The sequence below is a fragment of the Catharus ustulatus genome, chromosome 18 (assembly GCF_009819885.2).
Source record: "Catharus ustulatus isolate bCatUst1 chromosome 18, bCatUst1.pri.v2, whole genome shotgun sequence".
Classification (NCBI taxonomy): domain Eukaryota; kingdom Metazoa; phylum Chordata; class Aves; order Passeriformes; family Turdidae; genus Catharus; species Catharus ustulatus.
Window position 1 is genome coordinate 2,516,612 of NC_046238.1, and position 23,931 is coordinate 2,540,542.

The 23,931-nt window shown below is 52.3% G+C and overlaps 2 protein-coding genes across 7 annotated transcripts in view; one reads left to right on the forward strand and one right to left on the reverse strand.

The window, feature by feature from the left end:
* Nucleotides 1–18,369, forward strand: part of PITPNM2 (phosphatidylinositol transfer protein membrane associated 2) — a 123,849-nt gene extending 105,480 nt beyond the window's left edge. For 3 of the 5 annotated variants that reach the window (XM_033076120.2, XM_033076122.2, XM_033076121.2), the window contains 9 exons: nucleotides 3,550–3,714; nucleotides 7,366–7,514; nucleotides 10,136–10,252; nucleotides 10,887–11,003; nucleotides 11,350–11,498; nucleotides 12,128–12,277; nucleotides 12,356–12,539; nucleotides 13,747–13,875; nucleotides 14,141–18,369. In XM_033076120.2, the coding sequence (XP_032932011.1) occupies nucleotides 3,550–3,714; nucleotides 7,366–7,514; nucleotides 10,136–10,252; nucleotides 10,887–11,003; nucleotides 11,350–11,498; nucleotides 12,128–12,277; nucleotides 12,356–12,539; nucleotides 13,747–13,875; nucleotides 14,141–14,479 (1,499 nt within the window). In that variant the 3' untranslated portion in view covers nucleotides 14,480–18,369. Of the gene's footprint in view, nucleotides 1–3,549; nucleotides 3,715–5,439; nucleotides 5,644–7,365; nucleotides 7,515–10,135; nucleotides 10,253–10,886; nucleotides 11,004–11,349; nucleotides 11,499–12,127; nucleotides 12,278–12,355; nucleotides 12,540–13,746; nucleotides 13,876–14,140 lie in introns of all 5 variants that reach the window. The other 2 variants (XM_033076125.2, XM_033076123.2) reach the window with 2 other exon arrangements.
* Nucleotides 18,370–18,430: 61 nt separating this feature from the next.
* On the reverse strand, nucleotides 18,431–23,540 carry ARL6IP4 (ADP ribosylation factor like GTPase 6 interacting protein 4). Of its 2 annotated transcripts, none has more exons than XM_033076126.1 (6): nucleotides 23,506–23,540; nucleotides 21,862–22,059; nucleotides 21,240–21,581; nucleotides 20,749–20,866; nucleotides 19,520–19,589; nucleotides 18,431–19,369 (listed from the first exon to the last, which is right to left on the reverse strand). In XM_033076126.1, exons 2-6 carry the CDS (start codon nucleotides 22,049–22,051, stop codon nucleotides 19,313–19,315), a joined length of 777 nt encoding a protein of 258 aa, XP_032932017.1. In that variant the 5' UTR covers nucleotides 22,052–22,059; nucleotides 23,506–23,540; the 3' UTR covers nucleotides 18,431–19,312. The 2 variants fall into 2 exon arrangements, with proteins under 2 accessions (XP_032932017.1, XP_032932018.1); XM_033076127.2 differs by lacking the exon at nucleotides 23,506–23,540 and adding an exon at nucleotides 23,135–23,255.
* Between the last annotated feature and the right edge of the window lie 391 nt (nucleotides 23,541–23,931).

Consider the following 23,931-nt stretch of genomic DNA (forward strand, 5'->3'; position numbering starts at 1 on the left):
TGTGGACAGCAGAAATCTGTTGCTTTTGATCTCAGGGTAGTGGCTGCAGAGTGCCCAGCACTGACCAGTGACTCCAGTGCAAGCAGGGCCTGGCCTGTGCTGAGCAGCTGCCTGGCTTTTCTGTGGTTTTTTATCTTTTTGTTTTTATTGAACTGTACATATTTTTTGATTGCTTTCAGGATTTCTTGCTTTGGTGCAATAGCTCAGTCTCCAAATAGCTCATATCAAAATCTGTCATTCAGCTACCCCAAGGACTTACCTGAGATGATGGCTCAGGGCTCTTCCCTTACAAGAACATTGATGAATGAGTCCAAAAGTGAAATAGCACAGCACCAAATGAGTATTAAAGATTTGTAGGTAGGCCAAAAGAAAAAAAATGATTTGGCTTCCCATGTCCACTCTCCTGGAAGTGCAGTTAAGCCTTGAGCCATGGCATGGGCTGTGCCATGTGGTTCCAGCAGGTGCTTTGCTGGGAGGGGGCTCAGGGCACTGCTCCAGCCAGGCTCCTCTTCCTCACTCTGCTCCAGCCTGAGTCAGCCCTGAGTCACAGTACAAAGTGCAGCAAACAAAGGCCCCTCTGTCCTCATTGAGTGGCAGAGGAACAGCTAATCTTGATAAAGGTCTTGCTGCTGCTGGACCTTCTGGCTTCACTCTTGGCTTGCCTGGAAAACCTCTGGCCTTGCCAGGAAAACTCCCCATGGCTGTCAGGACCTGAGCTGTGGCTGGGGATGCACCTCTGCAGTGCCATGGCTCCCCATAGGAACACCTGGCTGCAGGTGCTGGGCTCTGTGCAGCATCTGTGGCACCCACCCTGGTCTCCACACTCCCTAAGAAAGCCCCCTTGGTTTCAGAGACGTGATGCAGAGAATACACAAATTCAGGAAATGTGTTGTTAGGTTTGTGGGGTTTTTCTGCAAGTCAGGTCTCAGGATTTTCTTTGGAAGTTGCTGTCACTGCAGCTTTGGTGTGGAGGAAGCTTTTCTGAGTGGGTTGTAATGCATAAAACAGGTTTTTCTCCATATTTCCTGCCCTGCCTTTTCCTGGCCTTCGTTTTTCTTAGAAACTGTCTTTTCTCAGGGACAGAGGGTGTGTAGCTTGGGGAAAGGGAGAAGCACAAGAGCAACCTGAGTGGGCAGGAGCAGGAGAGCATTGCTGTCAGGTGCCACCTTGCCCCTGCAGAGCAGACTCCTGCCACCAGTGCAGGCAGTGCTGAACTGAAAAGTTCAGTAATGCTGAAACACCTCAGCTTTAACAGGAGAGGGAATTGTTCCTCTGCTGACATCAGGATGGGGCTGGAAGGGCTGCTGAGGTTGGATGCTTTTGCTGCAAACTCATTATATTCCAAAATCTCTGGGCAGCCCAGGAAAACAAGATTGGCTAAAAAAGAGCAAGCCCAAAATCTCACTGTTTCTTCCTTTATTCACTTTCTGGGTTCTTAAAAAGGAGTTGAAATTCAGGCAGAGCTAAATGAAGTGAACTAATGGAGTCAAAGCTGTGACCACCTCAGGCAGGCCATGCTGGGCTCAGCCTTTTCTCCTCTTGAATTTGTCTTCCTAACTCAAGCCACAGGTGCTTTAGGTTAAAGCAGAGGAAGAGGTTCAGGTTTCTGTGGTGGTTAAACCTGAATGTGGCGTTTTTCCTGACACAGACAAAGCCAAACCTCTCCTTGCATCTGGGGAGGTTCAGGGAAGCTGATAATCATCACCTGTGTTGGATGACACCAGCAGGAGCACAGGAGGATCTCACAGGCAGAATGGAGAGGGAGGGGTGACCAGAGAAGAGAGGGTTGTTCCAGGTCCCCCAGCAAAGGGAATGAGATCCTTTACCCTTGAGACCCTGTGGGGCTCAGTGCAGCTCCTGTTTTTCACTTGGATTGTCTGTTCTTGCTCACACTGGTGCTTTGTACAGTCAGAAAACAGCACTGGCCTGGTGGGCCCAGCTGGGTTGTGGATCCTGGTCACAGCCTTGACAGCCAGCAGCTCGAGGCAAGGTGGAAAGAGGGGGAAAGTGATGCTGCTAATGGCCTTTCAGGCACAACGTGGGCTGTGTGTGCAGCTCATCATCAGGTCAGGCTCCTGCTAAGGCTCAGATCTCACAGTCCACAAAGCTTTTACACAGAGCAGCTTGTGGCCTGATTTTCCCTGCAGAGAACAGAACTCTTTTACTGACACTTAGCCACACATTTTCTGCTTCATACATTCCCTCTCCCTTGGCTGCAGCAGGATTTGTGTGGGCACAGACGCTGCTGCTGCGAGCTGAGGGATCGGAGGGAGAAAATCAGTAACCCCAAGCAAAAAAAGATTGATATTAAAATAAACCAGTTGTTGAAACAACACCCTGTGTCAGCTGTGTGCCAGGTTAAATCCAGGGATAACTAAACAGGCTGGAATAGGTGGAGGATGTTGATGTGTGGGAGTAATGTGCTCATATTCCTTGTGGTATCTCTTGTCTGATATCTGGGAACAAATTCAGGTGCTGCTCCTCAAGTGCAGCAGAGATGGGCAACCTTAAAACCCTAATGAATTGCTTGGCTTTTGCATGTTACTGCCACACTGGTGCTGCCTGCTGTGAGCACCTGGTGTTGGCATTACAAACCTCTGCCCTGCAGGAGCTTGGGGTATCCCACTTAATTCAGCCTCCACAGAGGGGTGGATGCTCTTGGCACTGTTACAGAGAGAAAACTGAAGTGCAGAGATTTTAGTGTGTCTTTCAGCATCTCTCCCTGAGCATTTGAGGTCCCTTTCCCTCCCATCCATATATAAGATCCATGTGAGCATGATTTTAAACCCTCCTTTCTTATTTATCTACTAAGGGGTTTGGCCTAATTCAGTAAACCTCAGGTTGGGATTTAAAAATCCAGACCTGCATGTTTTACCAAAAAAGCTCTGTTTTTATAGAGCCTGAGTGCTCCCTGATCTGCTGACTCTGATGGGAGGTAGAAGTGCTCAGCACCAGACTCCCTTCAGTAGCGCTTTCTCCAGATTGATGAGTGTTGGCTGTATCCTTCAGCAGCAAATACAAATCCAAATTTAGTCCCTGCCAGGCATGAAGATGTTTTCTTGATTTTTGTTTTAATAATACTTCTATCTTGGAGATATTAATTTAAGTTGAAATATCTCAAGAAAACAAATAGCCCTTTCTAAGGTGGTTTTTTGTTGTGGTTGTTTTCCTTACCCTGGTTATTTTGTCTCGATGTGAATATATAAAATTGTGTATATTCACATCTGTATGTATGACACATGCTTGTTAATGCTGCTTGAGTAAGTCTGCCTGGGTTTTTCTTTGGATCTGGTTTTTGAGCTACTTATTTTGCTTCTCTCAATCAAAGACTGCTCCTCCAGCCATATGTCTCTGCCTGCTGTGCTGTTTGCTTTCTTTTCAAACCAGAGCTCCAATGAAATGTGGGGTGTTTCTGTTTCATTCCAATCAGCTCTTGAAAGGTTTTTGCACCCACCAGCTTTGTTTACCTCCTTCCTCCCCCCCGAGTTCATCTTGCCCAGCCTCTGTCTGTTGGTCTAATATTTTGATTTCCCTGTTTCAACTTTGTAGCAGATGTTGTTCAGTCTCATGGTGCCGTCTTCATGGAAAACGCGTCCCTGTCCACCCCCATTTCAGCCCCTCAGTTCAGGGGCTTCCGGAGAGCCAGTGAGATCAGCATTGCCAGCCAGGTCTCAGGAATGGCAGACAGTTACACTGCTTCCAACATAGCCAACAGTAAGTGTTGCACCCCTCCGAGGCTGAGCACGCTCCGGGCCGAGCAGCTTCTGTCCGTCCGTCTGTCCGGGGGGTGCTTCCCGTTCACAGCCAACAGCCTGGAGTTGTTCTGCCTTCACCTGCCCAGTGCTGTGTGCATCCCCATCCCTGCCAGAGCAGGGCATGGATCTGGTGGCCACACAGGGACCACGGCTGTGTTCTGCATGTTGGACCTTGCTGGTGATGAATTGTTAAATACAAGGTGATCATTGCTGACTCTGAGCACAGTTTGGCTGTTGTGTTGGTGAGGGTTAATCCAGGGGAGGTCTCTGTGCTGCCATGGTAAGTCATGCAGAACTGGTTGGGATCAGCAGATGGGTAATGCAGGATGTGCCTTGATGCAGATCCCTCAAACGTGGCCCACAAAACCAGGGATGAGTAAGGCCCTCTGTAACGCTGAAAGGCAAGGACAGGTTGGTTCAGAACAGAACATTTATTACTTTGCATTAGAAATTCAGCTCTTCTGCAGCCCACAGGGCAGCTCCCAGTTAGTTATGACCCATTTACTAGAGCTGAATGAGGAGTAAAAGTATCTTTTTATTTATTACTTTTCCCAAGACCTGTATAACTTCCTAACTAATACAGTGGAGAAGAACGTACTTTGTTGAGTGGAGAAGAACAAATATTATTAATGGCTCAGCCCCTTCTTTGTTTCAGCTCAGGTGTGAGATGAATGCTGTGTCCTCATGGACCTCTGGTAACTCAGACCAAAAAAAGGTTGAAAAAAAAAAAACCCCACCAAAACCAACCAAACAAAAAACATGCATATGAGAAAATCTTCAGCCCAAACTCTATTCCCAGGTGGTCTCAAAAATTTACAGATACATTCCTGGCATGGGTTGGGAATTACTCACTCCATAATTAATTGCTGAGGTTAATAATGCTCCTGGAGGCAGGTATGAGTTGTTGAAGGTTTGTGGGTGCTGCTCAGGGGCTGCTGTAACCTCCTGTCCTGTTTGAGGGCTAAAATTCCTTCTGTGACAAACGAGGTTTTCCTGCTCAAAGTGTATCCAAGAGCCGACACCGCACTCCCCGCGCGCGTCCTTTTCCTTGTCCTGACATCTTGCCAAGCACTGCTAAACCGTAATCTGCTTGGGGAGCAGCTCCTGGGGGAGAAGGTGTTTGTTTTGTGCTGCTTTCCCACCCATGGGGAGCTGCTGGGCTGGCACACAGTGGTGGTTCATGGGGAGGGTTTTTGCTGGTGATGCCCTGAGGCCAGCGTGTCCCACAGAGAGATCTTGTCCCAAGCTGCAGCAGGGTCGAGTCACACAACACTCACCTCTGCTTTCCCCATGCTCTCCCCTCTTGTGCAGCTTCTGCTTTGTGTAACTTATTCCTCCACAAAGCCATCAAAGCCTGTTCCTGAGATCAGGGAGGAAGAATCTTCCCTTGGCTCTGAGTGTACCCCAAGCTCTGGCTCTGCCTTTGCTGCTCTTGCTGTCAACCTCTCTGGTGTGGTGGGAACGTGGAGCTGTGGCACTGAGGGCTGGATGTGATCCATGCCTATCCCTAGGGAGAGCTGGAGGAGGATTGGAAGGACAGTGCAAAAGCACTGCTCCCTTCCAGGAGCCTCCCTAAGGGTGCAGCTCCCCTGGTACCATGAGTTTGTGGAGGATGAAATCGGTGTGTGCCATAATAATAAGTGATTTCTGCTTTTTTTTTTTTATATTTTATTTTTCCTTTTAGAAACCAAACACCACCTTAATCATTGTAGGGGGTTTAGCCTTCTAGCCCAACTTGCCCTCCCTCACAAATCCCCTACCCAAACCTCGTTCAGGAGGCGTAGGCAGCATAAACACGAAATCCCTGCCAAGGGAAGGAAGCTCAAAGGGCCACGGAGCCGCGCTGCAGGCTGTGCTCTTCGGATACCAGACCTGGACATCAACAAAGGTATTCTGGAGAGATCCATCCTGTCAGCCTCCTCTCTCATTTATTTGATAGTCACAGAACTTCACAACAAATCTCTGCGCTTTCACTGAGGCACTTGCAGCTTCTGATTGCATCTTAACAAGTATTTCTGTCACTTTGCCCTGAAGATCGATCATAACACCGCTAACAACCTGGCAGCAGCAGGAATTCTTCTGGCCACAGCTGAGGGGACAACGCTTCTGCCTCCACCACTGTCTTTTGAGCATGGAAGAGTCAATCCTGTCTGCTTCCTGTAAAGAATCTGAAATTACCCAAGCTGGGGACTTGCATGAGAAATAAAAGTTGGGACATGACCAGGAGTTGTCAGTTTGGAAAGCAGGGAATCAGAAGTGGCTGCGAGGAGGTGCCTGTGAGCTCTGGAAAAGCCACACTGATCTGTCAAATCTTGCTGCTTCTTCCCATGGCTCTTCAGAAAAGTGGGAACTATCAGGATGAGGGTGGCCTGGCACCTGGCACAGCCAGGGCTGGGCCAAGGGAATGTGCTGAATCCAAATCCCTCTGCATTTGCTGAGGTGGGAACTCTGTGCAGGTCTCTGGAAGGAGCTGGTGGATCCATCTTTTCAGTTCAGCATCTGTGCTCTTCACCAGCCAGATTTCCCTTCGCAGAGGGGTGTGTTGGATTGTACCTGGCAGCTTTCCTGGAAGTTCCTTAAAAAGGGAACATTGTCACAGAGACAAACCAAGCTTGTGGAAGCCCTTGTCAAAGCCCCAGCTTGCATCCTGCATGCAAACACAAACAAAATTCTTCTGCTGCTCTCTTGATCTCCATCTTTTCTTGCCTTGGCTGCTTTTCTGGGCTGGAGTGCACAGGCATTGAGGACTCCTTGCTGCTGGGAAAGCAGCCCATGGCTTTGGGGTCTGAGGCTTTGGACTGAGACCTGCTCATTTCCAGGGATTGGGGCAGGATGTGTGCACGGGCAGAGTTCAGGGCAGCTGAGGTGTGGGAGTGTCCTGGGGTGAAGGGTGTCTGTCAGACCCTTGATTGTGAGTTGTTGGCTTCCTGAGGGAGAAACTTGTCTGTTTTGTTTGTATCCCTGTGCCCTACTAAATCTCAGTGTGTTTTTCAGTCCCCCATTCAATGAAGTCCCAATACTCCCAGGTACTTGTCTTGTCCACCACAGAGGCTCCTCATCTCTGTTGCCTGTAGTATGGTAGCCCAGGAGGGCAATAAGGATTTGTTAGGGACTACCAGTCCTGTCAGCACGTGCCAAATTCCCTGCCTTGTGGTGCCTTTTAGCATCCTGTGGATTCCCAGTGTTCAGTCCTCTTTAGTGGTCAGTACCTGGATGCAATTCCCTGGTGAAGCTGAAGGAGTTGGAAGCAGGGCCAGAGATGGGCAGAGCACACCCATCCTTCCTCCCACAGCTGCAGGGAGATGTGTTGCTGTCTTTATGTTTTGGCTCATTGCACAGGAGCCTTGAGCCCCCTTCCCTGGGGTCTGGACTAACAGCCATGGAACCTGTCCTCCAGTGCCTTCCTCTTTGCTTAAACAAGGGAGAGCTCAGTGCTGGTGGCCGTGTGTTCCTCCCTTGGTGTGAGCAAACACCGAGCCCTGGTTCGGTTCCCCCAGAGCAGTGGGGCCAGCCAGGGAGCAGCCTCCTGGCAAAACTGGAGCAAGGAGCCAGAGCCCTGAAATCCCTTTTGTTAACCCTCTTTGTCTGAACGAGTGTTTTGCTCCTGTAGTTGCTGCCAAGTGGTGGGGAACCAAACGGATCGACTACGCCCTGTACTGCCCCGACGCCCTCACGGCTTTCCCGACCGTGGCTCTGCCTCACCTCTTCCACGCCAGCTACTGGGAGTCCACGGATGTTGTCTCCTTCCTGCTCAGACAGGTACAGTCATCCCCTCTCCCTGATCTCCCTTGCCTTGAAAAATGCTTAAGGCTCTGTTTTTTCCAGTGTACCTTCCATAATTCTTGTTGATGCATAGAGGTGAAACAGTGCCCTTTGCCCCTGCAGATCCATTTTCTTCCCTTCTTTTTTTCCTCCCCTGTGGTGTTGATGGAGCTGCACACATACAAACTTCATGGATTTGCCCAAACCTGCTTGGTTTGGGGCTGGGTTTGTCAGCAGAGTAGGTTTGAGATGGGCTCACTGGGGTCCATGGAGAGAGCCCAGGGCAGTTTGCTATCAGATCCATAGTGGCAAAGGTCAGTGGCACTTGTTTCTTGAAGTGATCTGTGCTCTGTGTGTGCCAGGTCAGATCTCAACTGAAACTGAAACTTCTCCAAGGACAAATAAAACCAGCACCAGATCTATAAAACCAAAGGGGAAGTTTTACATGAATTCAACATGAATTGGTAGACAGAATGCAGTTCTCCATTTTGCCTTTCTAAGTTATTGTTGTCTCCTCTGGAACTCACTGGGATTTATTTCTGCAGCACAAAGCAGTTCTAGGGCCAGGAGAATGGGGATTGTTGGTGTCTGGAGTCTGACACCTCAGGTTTTATCAACCTATATTTGGCCTAAAATTCAAATTTACTGTCTAAAATGTGTTCTTCCCTGAAAGAAATATTTTCCCTTCAGTTCCTTGGGGATGAGGGGGAGTTATTTGCCTTAAAAAAATATGAACTCCCCATGGAATGACACTTAGAGCATGGAAGTGGAAAAAACAAAACTCAAAACAACTCTGTGGTTTGTGTTGCCCACTTTGGTGCCGGGTTTGCTTTGTGTTAGCTCAGCTGTTAAACCCTCCCTGTTCTCCTCCAGCTTCCTCTGCTGAAGCTCTCAGTTATTTATCATTCTGTTGGCAAACTTTCTTTCAGTGTTATCATCCAAATGGTGTGAGAACCAGAAACAGCAGCGGTGTCAGTGCTGGTGGCAGCTGAGCAGTGCTGATAATCCCTTCTCTGCCCAGGCTGTGTCCAGGCTCTGCCTGCACACTCCTGGCTGGATGGTCCCACATCAAACCCAGCCTAACAGGGCTGGAAAGAAGTGAGAACTCTCATTGTGCATGAGGGGAGCAGTCATGACAGTCTCATACATGAAATTTTCCATTTGGGAAATAGCCAATTACTCGGGTTTCCAGCCAGCCCAAACCTGGGTCTGCAGCACTGTGTGGTGTTTCAAACCTTGTGGCTTGAGTGCCTGGAGCTACCTCTCCATCCATTCTAAGCCTCTGCTGGCTGCCTGGGTAGTCTGGCACCCCCTTGCCCAGTGCCTGTCTCTGTTCACTCCTCTTTGCCTTGACATCAGGGTTTTTCTGATCTTTTGTCTTCTCGCTGTCCTTCACCAGCACCACCCCACTGTTTCCCCTAATAAGGACTTGTTTCTAATGGCCTTTGAAAGTCATCTCTGGACAAAATGTAAAAAGAAGCTGTTGAATAGTTTTAGTCTCCAAAGATTAAATCTTGTTAAAACAAGCCCAGATAGGATTCAAAATACATTCCTGATTTAAATAATTTTCAGTAAAACTTGTTATTTTGTTTACATTGGATTTCCATGAGCTCCCGCCTCAGCAAGCTCATCCTCCCTGGGGTCCTTTTTCCATTTCCCTGGATGAAAACCAGCTTCAGCTCTGCAAAGAGAGCTGCCCTGTGTCAGCCAAGCTCAGCTGGAGAGCTACTTGACCTCACAAAATATGTTCAGGGCCTGTAAAAGAGCCCACATTTAGGAGGCTTCTTAATTTTTTGGTCGCTAAGGACTACTGGCAGTTTTGGAGTTCTGTGTGCAGGGTCACCTCCCAGTCCTGCGGTGCTGGACTTTGAGGTGTCCCCCAGCCTTTGGGTGTTATTCTTCCTTTTCCATTCTAGAGGTTAAGAGCAACCTTGGTAGAATTTAACCCTCTCTCCATGTTCCTGTCTCCCATCCCTGTCCATGCCCTGGTGACAGGCAGGAATTGCCCCACAGGACTGGATGTTTGGCAGTGATGTCCCACCAGCCCAGTCCTGGAGTTCTGTCAGCCTCAGGACGAGGCCAGGATGGACAGACAGCCTGGGCTCTGCCTCACATGCAGCCCAGCCAGACCCTGTGTGCCTCCACAGGGGTCAGATCAGTGAGAGAGGAACAAAAACCATGAGACAAGAGTTGGGAATTTCAGTAGGAATTAGAAATGAGCTGAAGGATCAGCATGTGGCCAGTCAGAGCAGCTGGATCTGCTGTGGAGGGGGGGAAGGCTCGTGTTCCTTTGCAGGCCGTGGGAAGGGACTGATGAATCCCTGGAGGAGGGGCAGGTATCTGAGTGCAGAGCTCATCCTGCTGTGCCTGAGTCAGTTTTGTACCTCCTGACAGTCCCAAAAACCTGCATCCCAGCCAGGATTAAGTCACTACTGGCCACAGGCTTTGCAGAAAAGGCCCCTTGTCCTGGCAAACCTGCAAGCTGACAAGCCAAACACCCAGCAGCAAACTCAGGGGCCTCTCTCCAGGCATTGCCCTTCCTCACCAGTGGCTCAGGAGATGCAGAACAGCCACAGGAGGAGAGGGCTGATGCCTTGGTGGCATTTCTCCTCCCTCAGGTGATGAGACATGAGAACTCAAGTGTTTTGGAGCTGGATGGGAAGGAGGTGTCTGTCTTCACCCCCTCCAAGCCCCGTGAGAAGTGGCTCCGCAAGAGGACGAACGTGAAGCTCCGGGTAAGGAGGAGTTTTGGGGCTGCACAAAACTGTGCTGAGGGCCTGGCACAGACAGAGGGGTTGTGTTGCATTGCTGGGCTGTTTTAATGGTTATATCCTACCTGGGTGCTTGTGAAAGAGCAACCCTAAAGATGTGTGTCAGCAAGGTCTCCTCTTAGCCTCGAGTCTGTAAAACACAGGAAGCGTTGGCTGTGGGTCAGGGAATGTTCCAGAATGGAACATCTTTCAAAGTCCAATAATGCCAGTTCTCAGTTCAGTAAATGCCCTTTGCTTCCAGTAAAGTCTCCAGTTTCTGAGAGGACAATTCTGTGCTAGAACTGAAACAGCATCAGCAGATTTCTCTGGCAGTTGTGTGTATTTCCTCTTAATTCCAAAGTGTGAGAGTTAATAGAGAGTATCGGAATTGCACGTACAACCTGCCATGGAAATTGGCTCTCCAGCACTTCAGTCTACCCATCAATTCAGGGCACAGGTCAAATTCTTTCCCAGAGCTGAGGGTGGAGTGGAGGGGGAGGAATGGCACAGAGAAACTCATGTTCCAATTTGTCCAGTTATATTTGGCATTTCCTTGTGAGGTTATCCATTGCTGCAAACTGTTTATTTTTTTTTTCTCCTCCCCTCTTGCCTCGTGCAGAACGTCACAGCCAACCACAGGATCAACGACACCATTGCTAACGAGGATGGGCCCCAGACCTTGACTGGGAGGTTCATGTATGGTCCATTAGACATGGTCACCCTCACAGGAGAGAAGGTACCGTGTGTGCTGGGGGTTTGTCACCATGTGTGACAGCTGTGGGACAGAGGCAGCGCTGGACAGTGCTCCCTTGTCCCTGTTGGGGTTTGCTGCCCTTGTGTCCTGGCCAGGTTCTGCTCAGACTTGGGGGTGCCTCCCACCAGGAATAGCGTTTGTCACAGAGGTCTCACCACTGAGGCCGGGTTTTATTCCAGCCCCTGATGTTTGGGTGCTGCCCAGCTCTGATCTGTGAAGTGCAGAGGGTGGAGCAGGACCAGCCCTGCTGCCACCCAGAGTGACCTGGGGGAAATGTCCCTGTGCTCAGCCTGTCCTGCTGGGGGTGACACAGTCTCGCTGTCCCCAGGTGGACATCCACATCATGACCCAGCCACCGTCGGGGGAGTGGGTGTACTTTGACACGGAGATCAGCAACAGCAGTGGCAGGATTTCCTACGTGATCCCCGAGGAGCGGCGCCTGGGCATTGGCGTCTACCCCGTCAAGATGGTGGTCAGGTGAGGGGCCTGGGGCTGGCAGGAGGAGCAGAGAGCAACTGGGTGGCTGTAGAACACGCTCCTTCCTCTTGTGGGTGGGTTCAGACCCTGGTTTGTCTGCAGCAGAGGCAAAGCCATTTGTACTCTGCAGCTGTAAGGGGAAAATCCACATTTTGTTCTGGCTATTCTCCCACCAGCATGGAGCTGAGCTCCTGCTGCAGGAGCAGGTCTGCACCACAGAGCCTCATGGCCATCTGCAAAACTGCACGACTGAGCATATTTTAAAGACCATAAACTTGTCCTTGAGGGACAGGACTTTCTACTTGCAATGATTCACAGCCCAGGGGCTCCAGCTCAGCTCCATTTACTGGTGTTGGGCTGTGGGATGGGGAGGAGGGGAGCATCTTCTGGTGGTGAACCCAGCAATGTTTCTCTGGGGGTAACTCTTGAGTCTCTGCTGCCAAAGAGTGCTAATCCTGAGCACAGAGACCCTCACACAGTGCTTGTTACTGCTCTAACTGAGGGTGACATCAGTGTTGGAGCCTTTGGGTCAGATGTGGGAGCTGCTTTGGGCTCGTGGTGCTCCTCAGGTCCCGGTGGTGCCTTCTGGATATTTTGATGTCTCTAAGCTCCTGCATCCCTTCCCTCAGGGGTGACCACACGTTTGCTGACAGCTACATCACGGTGCTGCCCAAGGGGACGGAGTTTGTGGTGTTCAGCATCGACGGCTCCTTCGCCGCCAGCGTGTCCATCATGGGCAGCGACCCCAAAGTCCGCGCCGGGGCCGTGGACGTTGTAAGGTCAGGGCAGGGCCTGGGGCAGCTGATCTGACACTGCCCTTGCTCTGCAATGCATTGACTCGTGGTTTTTCCTTCCAGGCACTGGCAAGACCTCGGCTACCTCATTATCTATGTCACAGGCCGCCCTGACATGCAGAAGCAGAGGGTGGTGGCATGGTTAGCACAGCACAACTTCCCCCACGGGATCGTGTCCTTCTGCGACGGGCTCGTTCACGACCCGCTGCGGCACAAGGCCAACTTCCTCAAGTCCCTCATCACTGATGTAAGCCTGGCTCTGCTGAAATAGGATCATGGCACGGGTTTAGATTGCTCCTTGTCCAACCACCACTGTCAGCACCAGTCTCTTGGCAGCAATGTAACCTGCAGTGGAAGATTAATCTGTTCATTTTATTTTCATCCTTTTATTGCTCTACAAAAGTGTCTATGCTGTTAAATTGTGTTGCCTCTGCTCTGCACTGCTCCATTTCATCACTGCTCCTCAAACCCCTAATGGAACAGAGGCAGTAGAGCCTCCCTTCCCCCAACACGTGCACTTTTTTCATTTACTTGGTGGCTTTTTGGCTGTCTGTGGTGGAGACAGCAGGACTGAGAGGGAATGGAGCTGCTGCAGAAATGGCTTTGCTGGGAGATTCCACAGAGATCTTGCAAGTGTTTGACCCTTGGGAGGTCCTGGTGTTGCTCAGCCCAGAGCCTCAGGGAAGCTCCAGATAGAACAAAGTTTTTTGTGTCTGGAGGTGAAGGAGCTGCCCAGTTTCCCAAGAATTTGCCCTGCCTTGATTAGCAGGAAAAGCCTGTCCTTAACTTTCTTAGGCTCCCTTTTTTGCTTGAGTGGCAGTGGAGGGAGAAGCTCGCCCTCACTTGCTCTCTTGTCCTCCACAAGTTTGGGACCAGGGTCAGAAATTCCCTTTCCTGTCCCTGACCTGTGGTCTGGGCTCAAACTTGGCCAGTGTGTGGCATCAATGTCCACACCCCCCTCCTGCTCCAGCCCATTCCACAAGGGGCTGTCCAGGAGCTGCTCTGTGCTTGGAGTAGAGGCAGAGGTATCCCTGAAAAGCAGCAGGTTTTGCTGCCTGTCCCTTCTCCCTCTGCCCAGCAGGTAACAGCAGCTTGGCTGTGGACAGGAACATTCCTGGCTAATGATTCCTGCACAGGTTTGCAGCTCCTCTCCCCTGGTGACAGCAGGGAAGTGTGCAGCATCCTTGCCCCCTGCAGACCTCAAGGGAAGGCCGTGGATCAGCAAGTGGAGATCTGCTCTTGTATTGCTGTCACTCCTCTTGTCATGGCCTGTAAACATCCTCAGCTCTGTTAATTAGCACCACCCTGGGTGGTTCATTATCCAGCTGGGAACTTGCATTAGTTCCAGTGACCTGAGATTCCCAGAAATGCTATTGGAAAACCCAAAGCCCAGCCTGCTGAGCAGCATGGGGTGCCTGTGTGTTCTGACCCTGTGTTGCTTTCTGTCCCTCCAGCTGCACATGAGGATCCACGCAGCGTATGGATCCACCAAGGACATCTCCGTGTACAGCTCCATCAGCCTCCCACCCACACACATCTACATCGTTGGCCGACCCACCAAGAAGCTGCAGAGCCAGTGTCAGGTAGGAGCCCACTTGGCTGAGCCCTGGAGCTGCTGCCAAGGGCCTCCCATGGGAGGGAGGTGGGAATTTGGTCATCACTAGTGTGGTGACTGAGCTGGTGTTGGCCAGCAGGGCGGGAACTGTCCCATACAGCAGGGCCACATCATGGGTGTGAGTGGTTCCATGGCTGGTGCCCCAGAGGAGCTGGCAGAGTGCACACAGCTGGCTGCCTGTGGCTCTCAGAGAATCGTGTCCCACCCCTCTAACGCCTGCCCTCACCCCACAGTTCATCACGGAGGGCTACGCAGCCCACCTGGCGCAGCTGGAGTACAACCACCGCGCGCGCCCCGCCAAGAACACCACGCGCATGGCGCTGCGCAAGGGCAGCTTCGGGCTGCCCAGCCAGGCCGAGTTCCTGCGCAAGAGGAACCACCTGCTGCGCACCATCTCCTCCCAGCCCTCGGCCAGCGGCGCCGGCCACCGGCCCGAGCGCACCCAGAGCCAGTCGGACGGCGACAAGGACAGGGACAGGGAGCGCAGCCAGAGGAGCATGAGCATCGCCACGGGCTGCTGGGGCCGGAGCGCCGCGTCCCGGCTGGAGTCTGGCCTCCTGGGGCAGAAATAGCCAGGCCAGAGCCAGGATTGTCAGCTGCAGCCACCAGAGGAGAAAACAAAAGGAAAGAGGGACGAGGCCAGTGTTTCGGGCTGGAAGGGTAAATATGGTGCTACTCTAATAACACGGTGTTCTGGGAAGAGAAGGGATGGTTCCCACACAGAACGAGCAGCCCTCGCAGCGGGAGCGTCAGGTGTGTGCAGCGTGAGCCCGAGGAAGCGCTGGAAATCGGGGGGGAAGTCTCCAGATCAGGACGGCGCTCTCTCCTGCCTCCTCCTCTCTCTCACCCAGGGTCAGTGACTGTAAATACGTGCCTCCTCCTCGCCTTGTTAGCCATCGCTCCAACACGGTGACCGAGTGCTGTCCTCAGAGCCACAGGAACAGGGCGTGAGGCCGGGGGATTGTTCTGGGCTGTCCCGGGAGTCAGACTGGGGGCTCTGGGTTGGGTAAGGCGCCGCTCCCCCGGCCCACAGAGGGATTTGTCGTGGGCTGTGCCAGGCAGAGCGACCGAGAGCTTTTCCTGGACAGAGAGCTCCACGTGCAGCCGCTTCCTCGAGGAGCTGGTGCAGTGCAAAGCTCGGGGAGCTGGTGCAGTGCAAAGCTGAAGCTGCATCGATGTCGTTGGCAGAGGCAGAATGTCGGCAGGTTCGTGCCCAAGACAGCGGGGTCGTTATTGTTATTGCTGGGTTTTTTAAAGAGACCTTTTAGAAGCCGATGGAATTTAATGTGTGGACCTATTAAAAGAGGAATACAAGCTATTTTGTTTGAGCTGTTCTAAACCTCAGACACTTAATTTGCTGTTAAAATCTCCAAATAGTCTCGCTATGTATTATTTCCAACAAGTAACCACCACATATTTGGAAGCAGCTGAAGGCACTCAGCAGCTGGATTGCATTGCAGTTCTTCTCATCCAAATGCAGGGTCTGACTCTCTCAACACCCACCTCTGAGACCTTTTTTCTTCCCAGGTTCTCTCCAAGTTCAGTAGCAGCTTTCATGGGAACTAGACTTGCTTCTTTTACCTATAGTTACTGAACTGTAAAACCTCATTGTTTTTTGCACTGATGATTTTTAGAATGGAAACCTGTTACCATCTCATGTAGCTACACCAGTGTTTGTAGTGCATGACAATGAAATATTTAAGCCAGGGTGTGTGTGGATATCTATACATACACACACACACACACATATATATATGTATATATTTAAAAAAACACAAACAATCTGTGCAGAAGTTTTTCCAGCAGTAAGGAGACTGTAAGGAAGTGTGCCAACAATGTCAGGCAACCTTAAGAAAAGGCCATATCTTAATTTTTCTGGTGTGTTTCTCAGTGGATGTGCCTGAGGCACTGGGTTTGTGCTGCTGGAGCGAGCTGGCGGGCGCGTGGCAGAGGGCTGGCACCCCGGTGACACCCAGACAGGGACAGAGAACAGTGCCTGGAGCCAGGGCTTGCCAAAAAGCCCCTCAGTCCTGTCCCTCCCGAGGCCAGTGAAGGTTCCCTCCTTGCACACACCTCCTGGGGCGGAGGGGCATCCACACAGGGGGTTCTGGGGTGCCCATTCCCAGACTCCAGTTGGCCTCTTCACATGGAGATTTTCTAGTCCTCCCGAGCTCCCTGACTGTGTGTAAAGCTCCCTGCTTTCCCCACCACACTTTCCTGTCTTTGTATCACTTTCTACTTACGAGGATCTTATTTATAACAGAGAATTTTTTAGACTGGCTGCTTCATTTTCTTACCAGTTTCAATAAGAACGGTGCAGGACGGCCGCACTGAGATACACAGCACTGTGAACTGCTCTGCTCACTGCCCCTGGGCCACGGCAGACAAATCCAACTCATCCAGCTCATGTGTTCGTGGTGTGGAGGGTCCAGGCCGAGGCAGAGCAGGGACAGTGCGGAGCTGCCGCCGGCATCCGAGCCCCTGGAGCGCTCAGACCCGACTGCAAAACGTTTAACCACTTCTCTTTGGTAATTAGCCAATTACAGAATGTACCTGATGACTTTTTGTTACCAGAAACTGACTTTCCTTTCTGCTGACTCAGTTTGGCTCTCTCTGAATGTACATCCAGAGCCTTTACTGGGTTTGAAAACAATGTGAATTTGTCCCAGCTTTTTGCTATCCGAATGTTCTATCAAACAGATGCCATCTGAGTAGGAAGCCAAGCCACAATCCATCCTGTGAAGTCACCAAACCACATCACTAAATAATTTCTGCAAATTTGGATATGACCTTTGCAAAATTCACCTTTCCTCCAAGTCCAGAACCAAGGCATGACCTGTACATTTTCCAGTGTTGATGAGATGTTCACATTTTCTTATGTGTAGATAGTGTAAAACAGAGGCGAATGTAAATGTTCAACATAAAAAGTGGATATATAAAATCGAAAGTTATTTATTTATGTAGAGGAAAAAAAATGTCTGGAGGGACTGGAACCTTCAGGGTTTATTAATATTTAAAAAATGTAGCTTTTTGTTTCAGGCATTATGTACAAAGCAATTATTTTATGGACCAAGTTTAATGTAACTGTCAATGAATGCAGAAGTGCAATATGATACTCACCCTCTCCATCACCTCATGTTTCCAACAGCTCCTGACCAGTTAGCCTGACAATCACAGCACCTCTGTCCTCATCCTTTGTTGAGCTTCTTGAACCTTTCCCTGGCCCCCCATCTGTTGCCATTGTGTGGATCCACATGGAGAAGCAATTGTAGAGCAGGACCTTTATTGCTGCAATAATTCCGGGGGAGGTGGGTGTAGTCACCAGGAAATAACGCCAGTGAGTTTTTCTTCACCGACTCAGTCCGTCCCCGTCTCCATCGCTCAGTCCTCAGCCGCCCCCATCTGGCACTCATCCCTCTGAAGCAGAGATCAACACTCACAGAACAATAGCAATAGTTTAACTCTGTGTTTATAACCTGTTTGTCCCGAGCTGTTTTGGAGAGCAATGCGTGTGACCCGATGCCTTTCCACGTGTATGGAAGAGGATCCGTTTGGACGTGGTGAGGGAAATGTGAATGTATGTTCCATCCTTGCTGAAGGGGCACTGTCAGGGTAAAGACCTGATTTATCCTTGTTACCAGTAACTTGTTTGCTTTCAAAGGAGAGAATGGGAAGTTTCTTGTCCTCCTCCCTCGGCCGTTGTCTGGGCAGCCTTCAGTGACAGCCCACGTCCTGTTCTGCACATCAGCACAACACAGCCTCGGGCTTTGGGGTTGCTTTTCTGTTTCCATGGGAATCAAACTCTGCTGCAGAGCTCAGATTTTTTATGAAAAGCAGCTTTTTATATTACTGCACCCTTAGGCCAGACTTTCTACCTGACGCTGTCCCTTTAAAGTCTTTTCAAAAACCAGTGAGAGGAGCCCCTGCATTCCCTCCGAGTCGTTCTCCTGAGTTTGCTCAGATCACTCAGTCAGATGAGGCGAAATCCTAATACCAAAAACCGTTTACAGTGTTGGGGGCAGGAGCCCAGAGCAGGAATCAGCCAAAGGGTCACCACCACCCTCCCGCCCGCCCAGCAGCCACCGTGCTTGCTGTAGCAGCCCCTTCTTCAGGTATCGCCACTGTTTGCTGCATTTCCTATTAGTTCTAGAAGCCTTACGGTCCTCTCCCCTCTGCCTGTTGATACCCTCGACTGTCAATTTTATATTCCAACAATGTTAGTTATATTTTATTTATAAAAAATTGCTCTAGGGGTACCAGCTGTGCGTGGGGAACCAGCGGGGGGATGCCCGAGGGCGCCGGCTCCACCCCACCTGTGCAGTGCCGATGACTCGCTTGTGTGTGGCAAACCTTCTGTACAACTTCCTTCTCCTCCTTGCTGTTAGTGCATCGTTCCAATGCCTGGTGTGCTTTGTGTACAGTATCATTGTGAGTTACACAGATTAAAGAAATGGGAAGGCTCTTCTCTGTCTGCTTCTTTTTTGGGGTGGGGGAATAACTCTAGAAACGGGCAAGTCACAAAATGTGAGCAGGTGCCAGTTTATTGGGTTACAGACATGAACAGAATGTGGAAACCCTCTGTGGAGATCAGTCCTTTAACCCATTTATCCTTTTCTTTTTTACAGTTTGTAGGTGTTTGCTTCAGAGCAGCCCTGGGCCCCGAGAAGCCCAGAGCCCCAGCGCTGCGCGGGGCCTGTGCTGTGGGGAAGGGACACGAGTTGCATGCAGGAGCAGAGAGCAAAGGCAAAGCCACCCCTCCACAAAGCACACCTGCACAGATACCAGTGCAGTGTGCCAGGTCAGTGCTCCCCTACCCAAGGAGGTGAAGCTGCAGGAAGGCTGGGAGAAGCCCTGGGGCACAGTGGAGGGTGGCACTTGGGGGTGCAGAGGAGCTGCAGCCTGACCACAGCCACTCCTCTCTGAGCAGGGTCAGTGAGTGCAAAGGGCCTGTGAGCCAGATCCAGCAAGGAAAGGGCCATGGGCAGCCCCTGAATGGAGGAAGTGGCAGCCAGCTGTGAGTTTTGTGGCCCTGGTACACACCCTGTCCTGGCCACAGCATTGGCTCATGGCCCCTAAAGCCCAGAGAGCCATGAGGTGCTCAGCACCCTCAAACCCATCCCCTGGGTGCTGCTGAGCTCCTCCCAACATGCAGAGGAGCATGGGGCAAATGGCTCAGGTACATTACAGCCACACTGGCCTGAGCTGGGACAGGGAGGGGAGAAGCTGTTTACTGGGAGATGAACTACTAAAGTCGCTCTCCTTCCCAGTCAGTAACTTACAGAGCAGCTGGAAAGGGCCCCTGGGGAACATCTTGACACGGTGCTGTCTGTGTGGTCCAGAGGCAGAGGCTCCCCTGGGCTGGCAGGGGCAGCAGGATGGGCTCCTGGGCTGGCTGCTGCCTGCCCTCACTGCAGCATCCCTGTCCTCACCTGGAAGGCCAGCCCATCCCCACGTGTGGCTTGCTGCAAGGGAGACACAGCACTCACAGCACTCCCTGCCCAGGGCTGCAGGACCACCAGCACCACCCTGGGGGCCCTGGCGGTGCTGCCAGGGCTGAGCTGTCCCCAGGCTGGAAACACAACCCCTCCCTGGCTGTGCACAGTTCCCACTACCTTGTTAATCTCCTTGTGTCTCTCCTTGCTGACAATTTCTTCCAGGACTTCCCCGTCCCCTTTAATGAGCCTGCAAGACAAGCACAGGCCCAGGAGCCGTGAGGGTACAGGCAAGTTCCTGTAGCTGCAAAGGTGCTGACCCCACCCCGAGGGCACCTGCTGTGCCCCAGCGCCCCCAAACCCAGGAGCAGGTGCTGGGCTGATGCACCTCCAGGCATGGCCAGTGCTGACCCACTCCTGACATTGTATTTTGTGATTCTGTTTTGGCATCAAGCTCAAACAGCACAGCAGGCTTTGCATTGCTCCCATGGGATTAATGTCACCAACTGCAGCAAGGACAGGAGTGCTCCCCTAAGAACTGAGGGCCAGGTGGTCCTGCCCCAGCCTGTGGGCACTGCCTGCTGTGTGCAGTCAGTCACACTGGCACAGGAAAACACTCCTAATAAACGCATCCCCTCTCACCCTACAATCCACAGTGCCCCAACCCATGCAAAACCTTTTTTTTATAGCATTCAGGTGTGGTCCTGGCTGCCCCAGGAAACTGCAAAGACATTCAGGAACAGGAGCCAGTTTGGGCTTGAAATGCAGCCAGGCCAGGGAGCATCTTGCTGAGCAAATTCCAAGCAGTGTCGGAGGCGGCTCACACCTCCAAACATGAACAGAAATTTAATTGTCTTCATTACGTGCCTTACAGGGAACCGACCTTTGTTCCACACCTCCCTGAGCCCTGCAGGCTGCCTTCTATTTTAAGACTGGACTTGTCATACCCAATTCTCTTCAGCATGACATTTTCTGCTTGCTGAGAAGATGCAGTTTATTAAAAACTGGGTCATTTCCATTTGGCAGCTAAATGAACTTGGGTTTGATTGCTGTCTGTAACCCCACAGGGCACATGCTCCTCATTCCCACCTGGATGTTAACCAGGGCCCAGGGCTTTGGAGATGAAAGGTAAGTGGATGCAGCAGTGGGATACTGGGACACAGCCCAGTGTGCCTTGTGTGGAGCCCCAGCACAATTCAATGATTTGGTGTCATTGTGTCACTTTCTGGGTAAGTCACACCAGGCCTGATGAGGAGGGACCTGTGAGGGGTTGGCTCAGGCCTTTGCTGCTGAATGGAGGCTGGGTTCCAGGCTGGTGCTGCAGTGCCAGGGACAGGCATCCTCCAGGCTCCAGCCCACTCAGAATGGATGGGAATGGACAAGCATCTCCCTCTTCCCCAGGGTCATACCTGGTTCTCCCCGTCTCGGGATCCACCACTCTCCTTATGACGCTCTGCCTCGCATCCCACTCCTCCTTTGTCATTGGCTTCATAGCCTGGATCCGGGACTTCTGCTCATCTGTCAGAACTGGAATGCAGTGCTCAATCAGAGCTGTGCTCCAGGAAAGGGGCACAGCTCCAGGGCTTCAACCCATGGACAACATTCCACACCCAATTCCCAGCAGTACTTGGGGTACAGTGACAAACCTTGCACATCTCAAAGGCAGGATGTTACTGCTGTGTCCTTGCATTTGGCGTCTTTGTTCCCCACTCACATCTAGGAACTACATCCTAACACTTTACAAATCAGTCTCTGAGTGTGGCTCAGAGGTGGGCACTGCATGTAGGAGGGAGGAGAGCTGGGGCTCTGGGGCCCTGCCTCCCTCAGAACCCTGCATGGAGAGGGACCAGCACAGCTCCTGTGTGCACAGGCTCCAGCAGGAGGGAAAGAGCATCTTTACCTGGCCCAGGCTCCACCCCTGACTCCTTCTGCCACTGCTCCAATGAAGGGCCAGGCACCTCCTCTCCCTTGGCTTTCTCCTCCTTAGCCCTCTCCTTTGCCTTCTTTTTTGATTTCTTCTTTATTTTTTTCTTCTTCTTCTTCCTCTTCTTTTTGTCTTTCTGTTTCGCTCGCTTTTTTTTGCTATCTTGACTCTTCTTCATTTTGGAGTCACTGTCACTGGAGTCATCAGAAGAGGAGCTGGAGGAAGAGGAAGATGAGGAAGAGCTGGTGGACGAAGAATTTCCAGAGGAAGAGGTACTGGCCTTCCTCTTCTTTTTGTCCTTTCCTTCCTTCTTCTTTTCTGCAAAGCACAAGAAGGGGGTGAGTGAAGCAGCCCTGGCCCTGCAGCAGCAGAGATGTTGGGTTATTCCCCTTTCCTGCCTGGAATTCCCCTCTGTGCCCAGTTCAACCCAGGATGCTCTGTGGTACCAGGTCAGCTCTGCATTTGTCAGAACAAGAAAAAAGGTGGCAAAAAGTACAGGAAGAGGTGACAGACACCAACTAAAACCAGGGACCCTCTCCTCCCCCCTGTGCACCTGCCCCAGTGAAATGTGAAAGCAAAGGCTCGGGGCCTTCCCCACCTTCCCTGGCTGCTGCCAAGCTCGACTTGTGTCCATGAGAGCCAGAGATCCTCTTCCTTGGGGGAGAGCTGCTGCCCTGCTGCGAGTCCTTGCTGCTCTTCCTCCTTTTCTTCTCCTTCCTCTCCTGCCTGCTCCGGGAATTGCTCCTGCTCCTGCTCCGCGATCGCTTCCGAGAGCGGCTGTGGGCCATGGCAGCTCCTGCAGGGCAGGGGTCACATCAGAGCCACGGGGGGACCAACCCTGCCCAAATCCTTCACTCCAGCCTGAGCCAACAGCCCTGGAAAAGCTGCTCCTGTTGAACTCCCTGCACACCCCACCCTGCCAATCTCCCAACACAGTCGTGGCCGTGTGGAATTTCACCAACCCCAAGGTGCAGCCCTGGGCCGGGAGCTGGCACAGGGACAGCACTGCCATCCCCAGGCAGCCTCCACCTGCCTCAGACTGTCCCCAAGCAGGGCTCCCACATGGAAAACCTTCCAGCAGGTTTCCCCAGCACTTCTGCTGTCTGTGCCTGGAGAATTGGGCTGATCCCCTCCGTGGGCAGGCACAGAGGGGCCTGGGCTGCTCCTGCAGCACTGGGAGATGCTGCACCAGGCAGAGGGTGATGGATACTGCAGCCACAGTCAGCAGAACACAACGTCCTCTCAGAGGCAATCACCCACTTAAAATGCTGGGAGCAGCCACAAGGCAAGGGGAAGAATGAATTTTTAATATTCCAATTTACTCTTAGAAAACAGATGATACATTGAGCTGGCACCCCTGTCCATCAGCCCCAGGGATACCGGCGGCCCCAGGCCAGTGTGATCCATGCTCTCATTAATTTAAAAAACTAACTGGCACCGTGGGCAGAGCAGGAGCTGGGAAATGCTTTCTCACAGCCACCTTCCAAGCACCACATTAATGAATTGTTTGTTTACCACCTCGACATTCCCAGGCAGCAATCTGGATTTGCTCCCAAGTGAATCAGACCTTAGACTGATTTCCATAGGGAAATTTCAATCACAAAAGCAAACCCCAGAGCCAATCACAACCATTACGGGCACGCAGGGAAGTTTCAGAGGATGAGAGTCCTCCACGCACACACACCCAGCAGCTGGTGCTGGGGACAGGGTTTGGGACTTGGATCTTTCCCTTCTGGCTGTGGCAGCAGGAAATAACCCCACTTCTATACATCCATAGCAGCAGGATCAATGGATCTGGGCTCAACCAGCAGCATCCCGGTGATGAATCCCAAACCAGCCCAGGCTGGCTGTGCCCCAAGCCGGGCTCTCACCTCCACCCCGACACCAGGCTGGGGCCACAGCGCCTCCTCCTGCCCACGCAGCTCTGCCCTGGGCAGCTGCAGGGGCTGTCCCTGCCCTCACCCCCAGCGCGGGCAGCCTGCGGCATGCGAGGTGCTGGCCCTTTAAGAGCTCCGCACAAGGTGCGCTGGCCCTTTAAGAGCTCCGCAGGGCGCGCTCTGCGCGCGCGGCCCCAGGCGCGGCCCCTTTAAGTGCGCAGCTCTTTCTCTGTCCCCCCCCGGCCCCGGGACCGCCGCGGCGTTCGCGCCGGTGCCACCCCGGCCCCCCCTTCCTCCGGTGCCCTCAGCCGGCCCGGCCCGGCCCCGCCGCAGGCAGGAGGCGCGGGGGATGGAGCGGGACTCACCGGGCCGGTTCCGCCGCCCCGCGCGGGGCTCCCGCCGCCGGGGCCGCCTCCCGCCTGTGTCCGCTGCGCGCGGGGCCGGGCGGCAGCCGGGCCGCGCTCTTTGGTTCCGGGGACCTCCTCGGCCCGTAGCTCCGGGCAGAGTGGGAGCGCTCGCGTTCGCCAGTGAACGAATAAAGGCTGCGAGAGTGCGTTTCTGGGTAGCGGCTCCTCGCTCAGATACAACCGCCAGTCTCCTTCCCCCAGTGTAATTTTAATGAGCTTTGCTAATGAGAAGCTCATCAGCGCTCCATGCTCGTGGCAGCCCCAGCCAAAACGCAGCGGGGCTGCTGGGAGAGCTGCAATAAACCCGTTTGGTGCGAGCTGCACCGCCGTCAGCCTGTCACAATTACCGATGTGATCAGCCATGTGCTGTAATTACTGCACTGA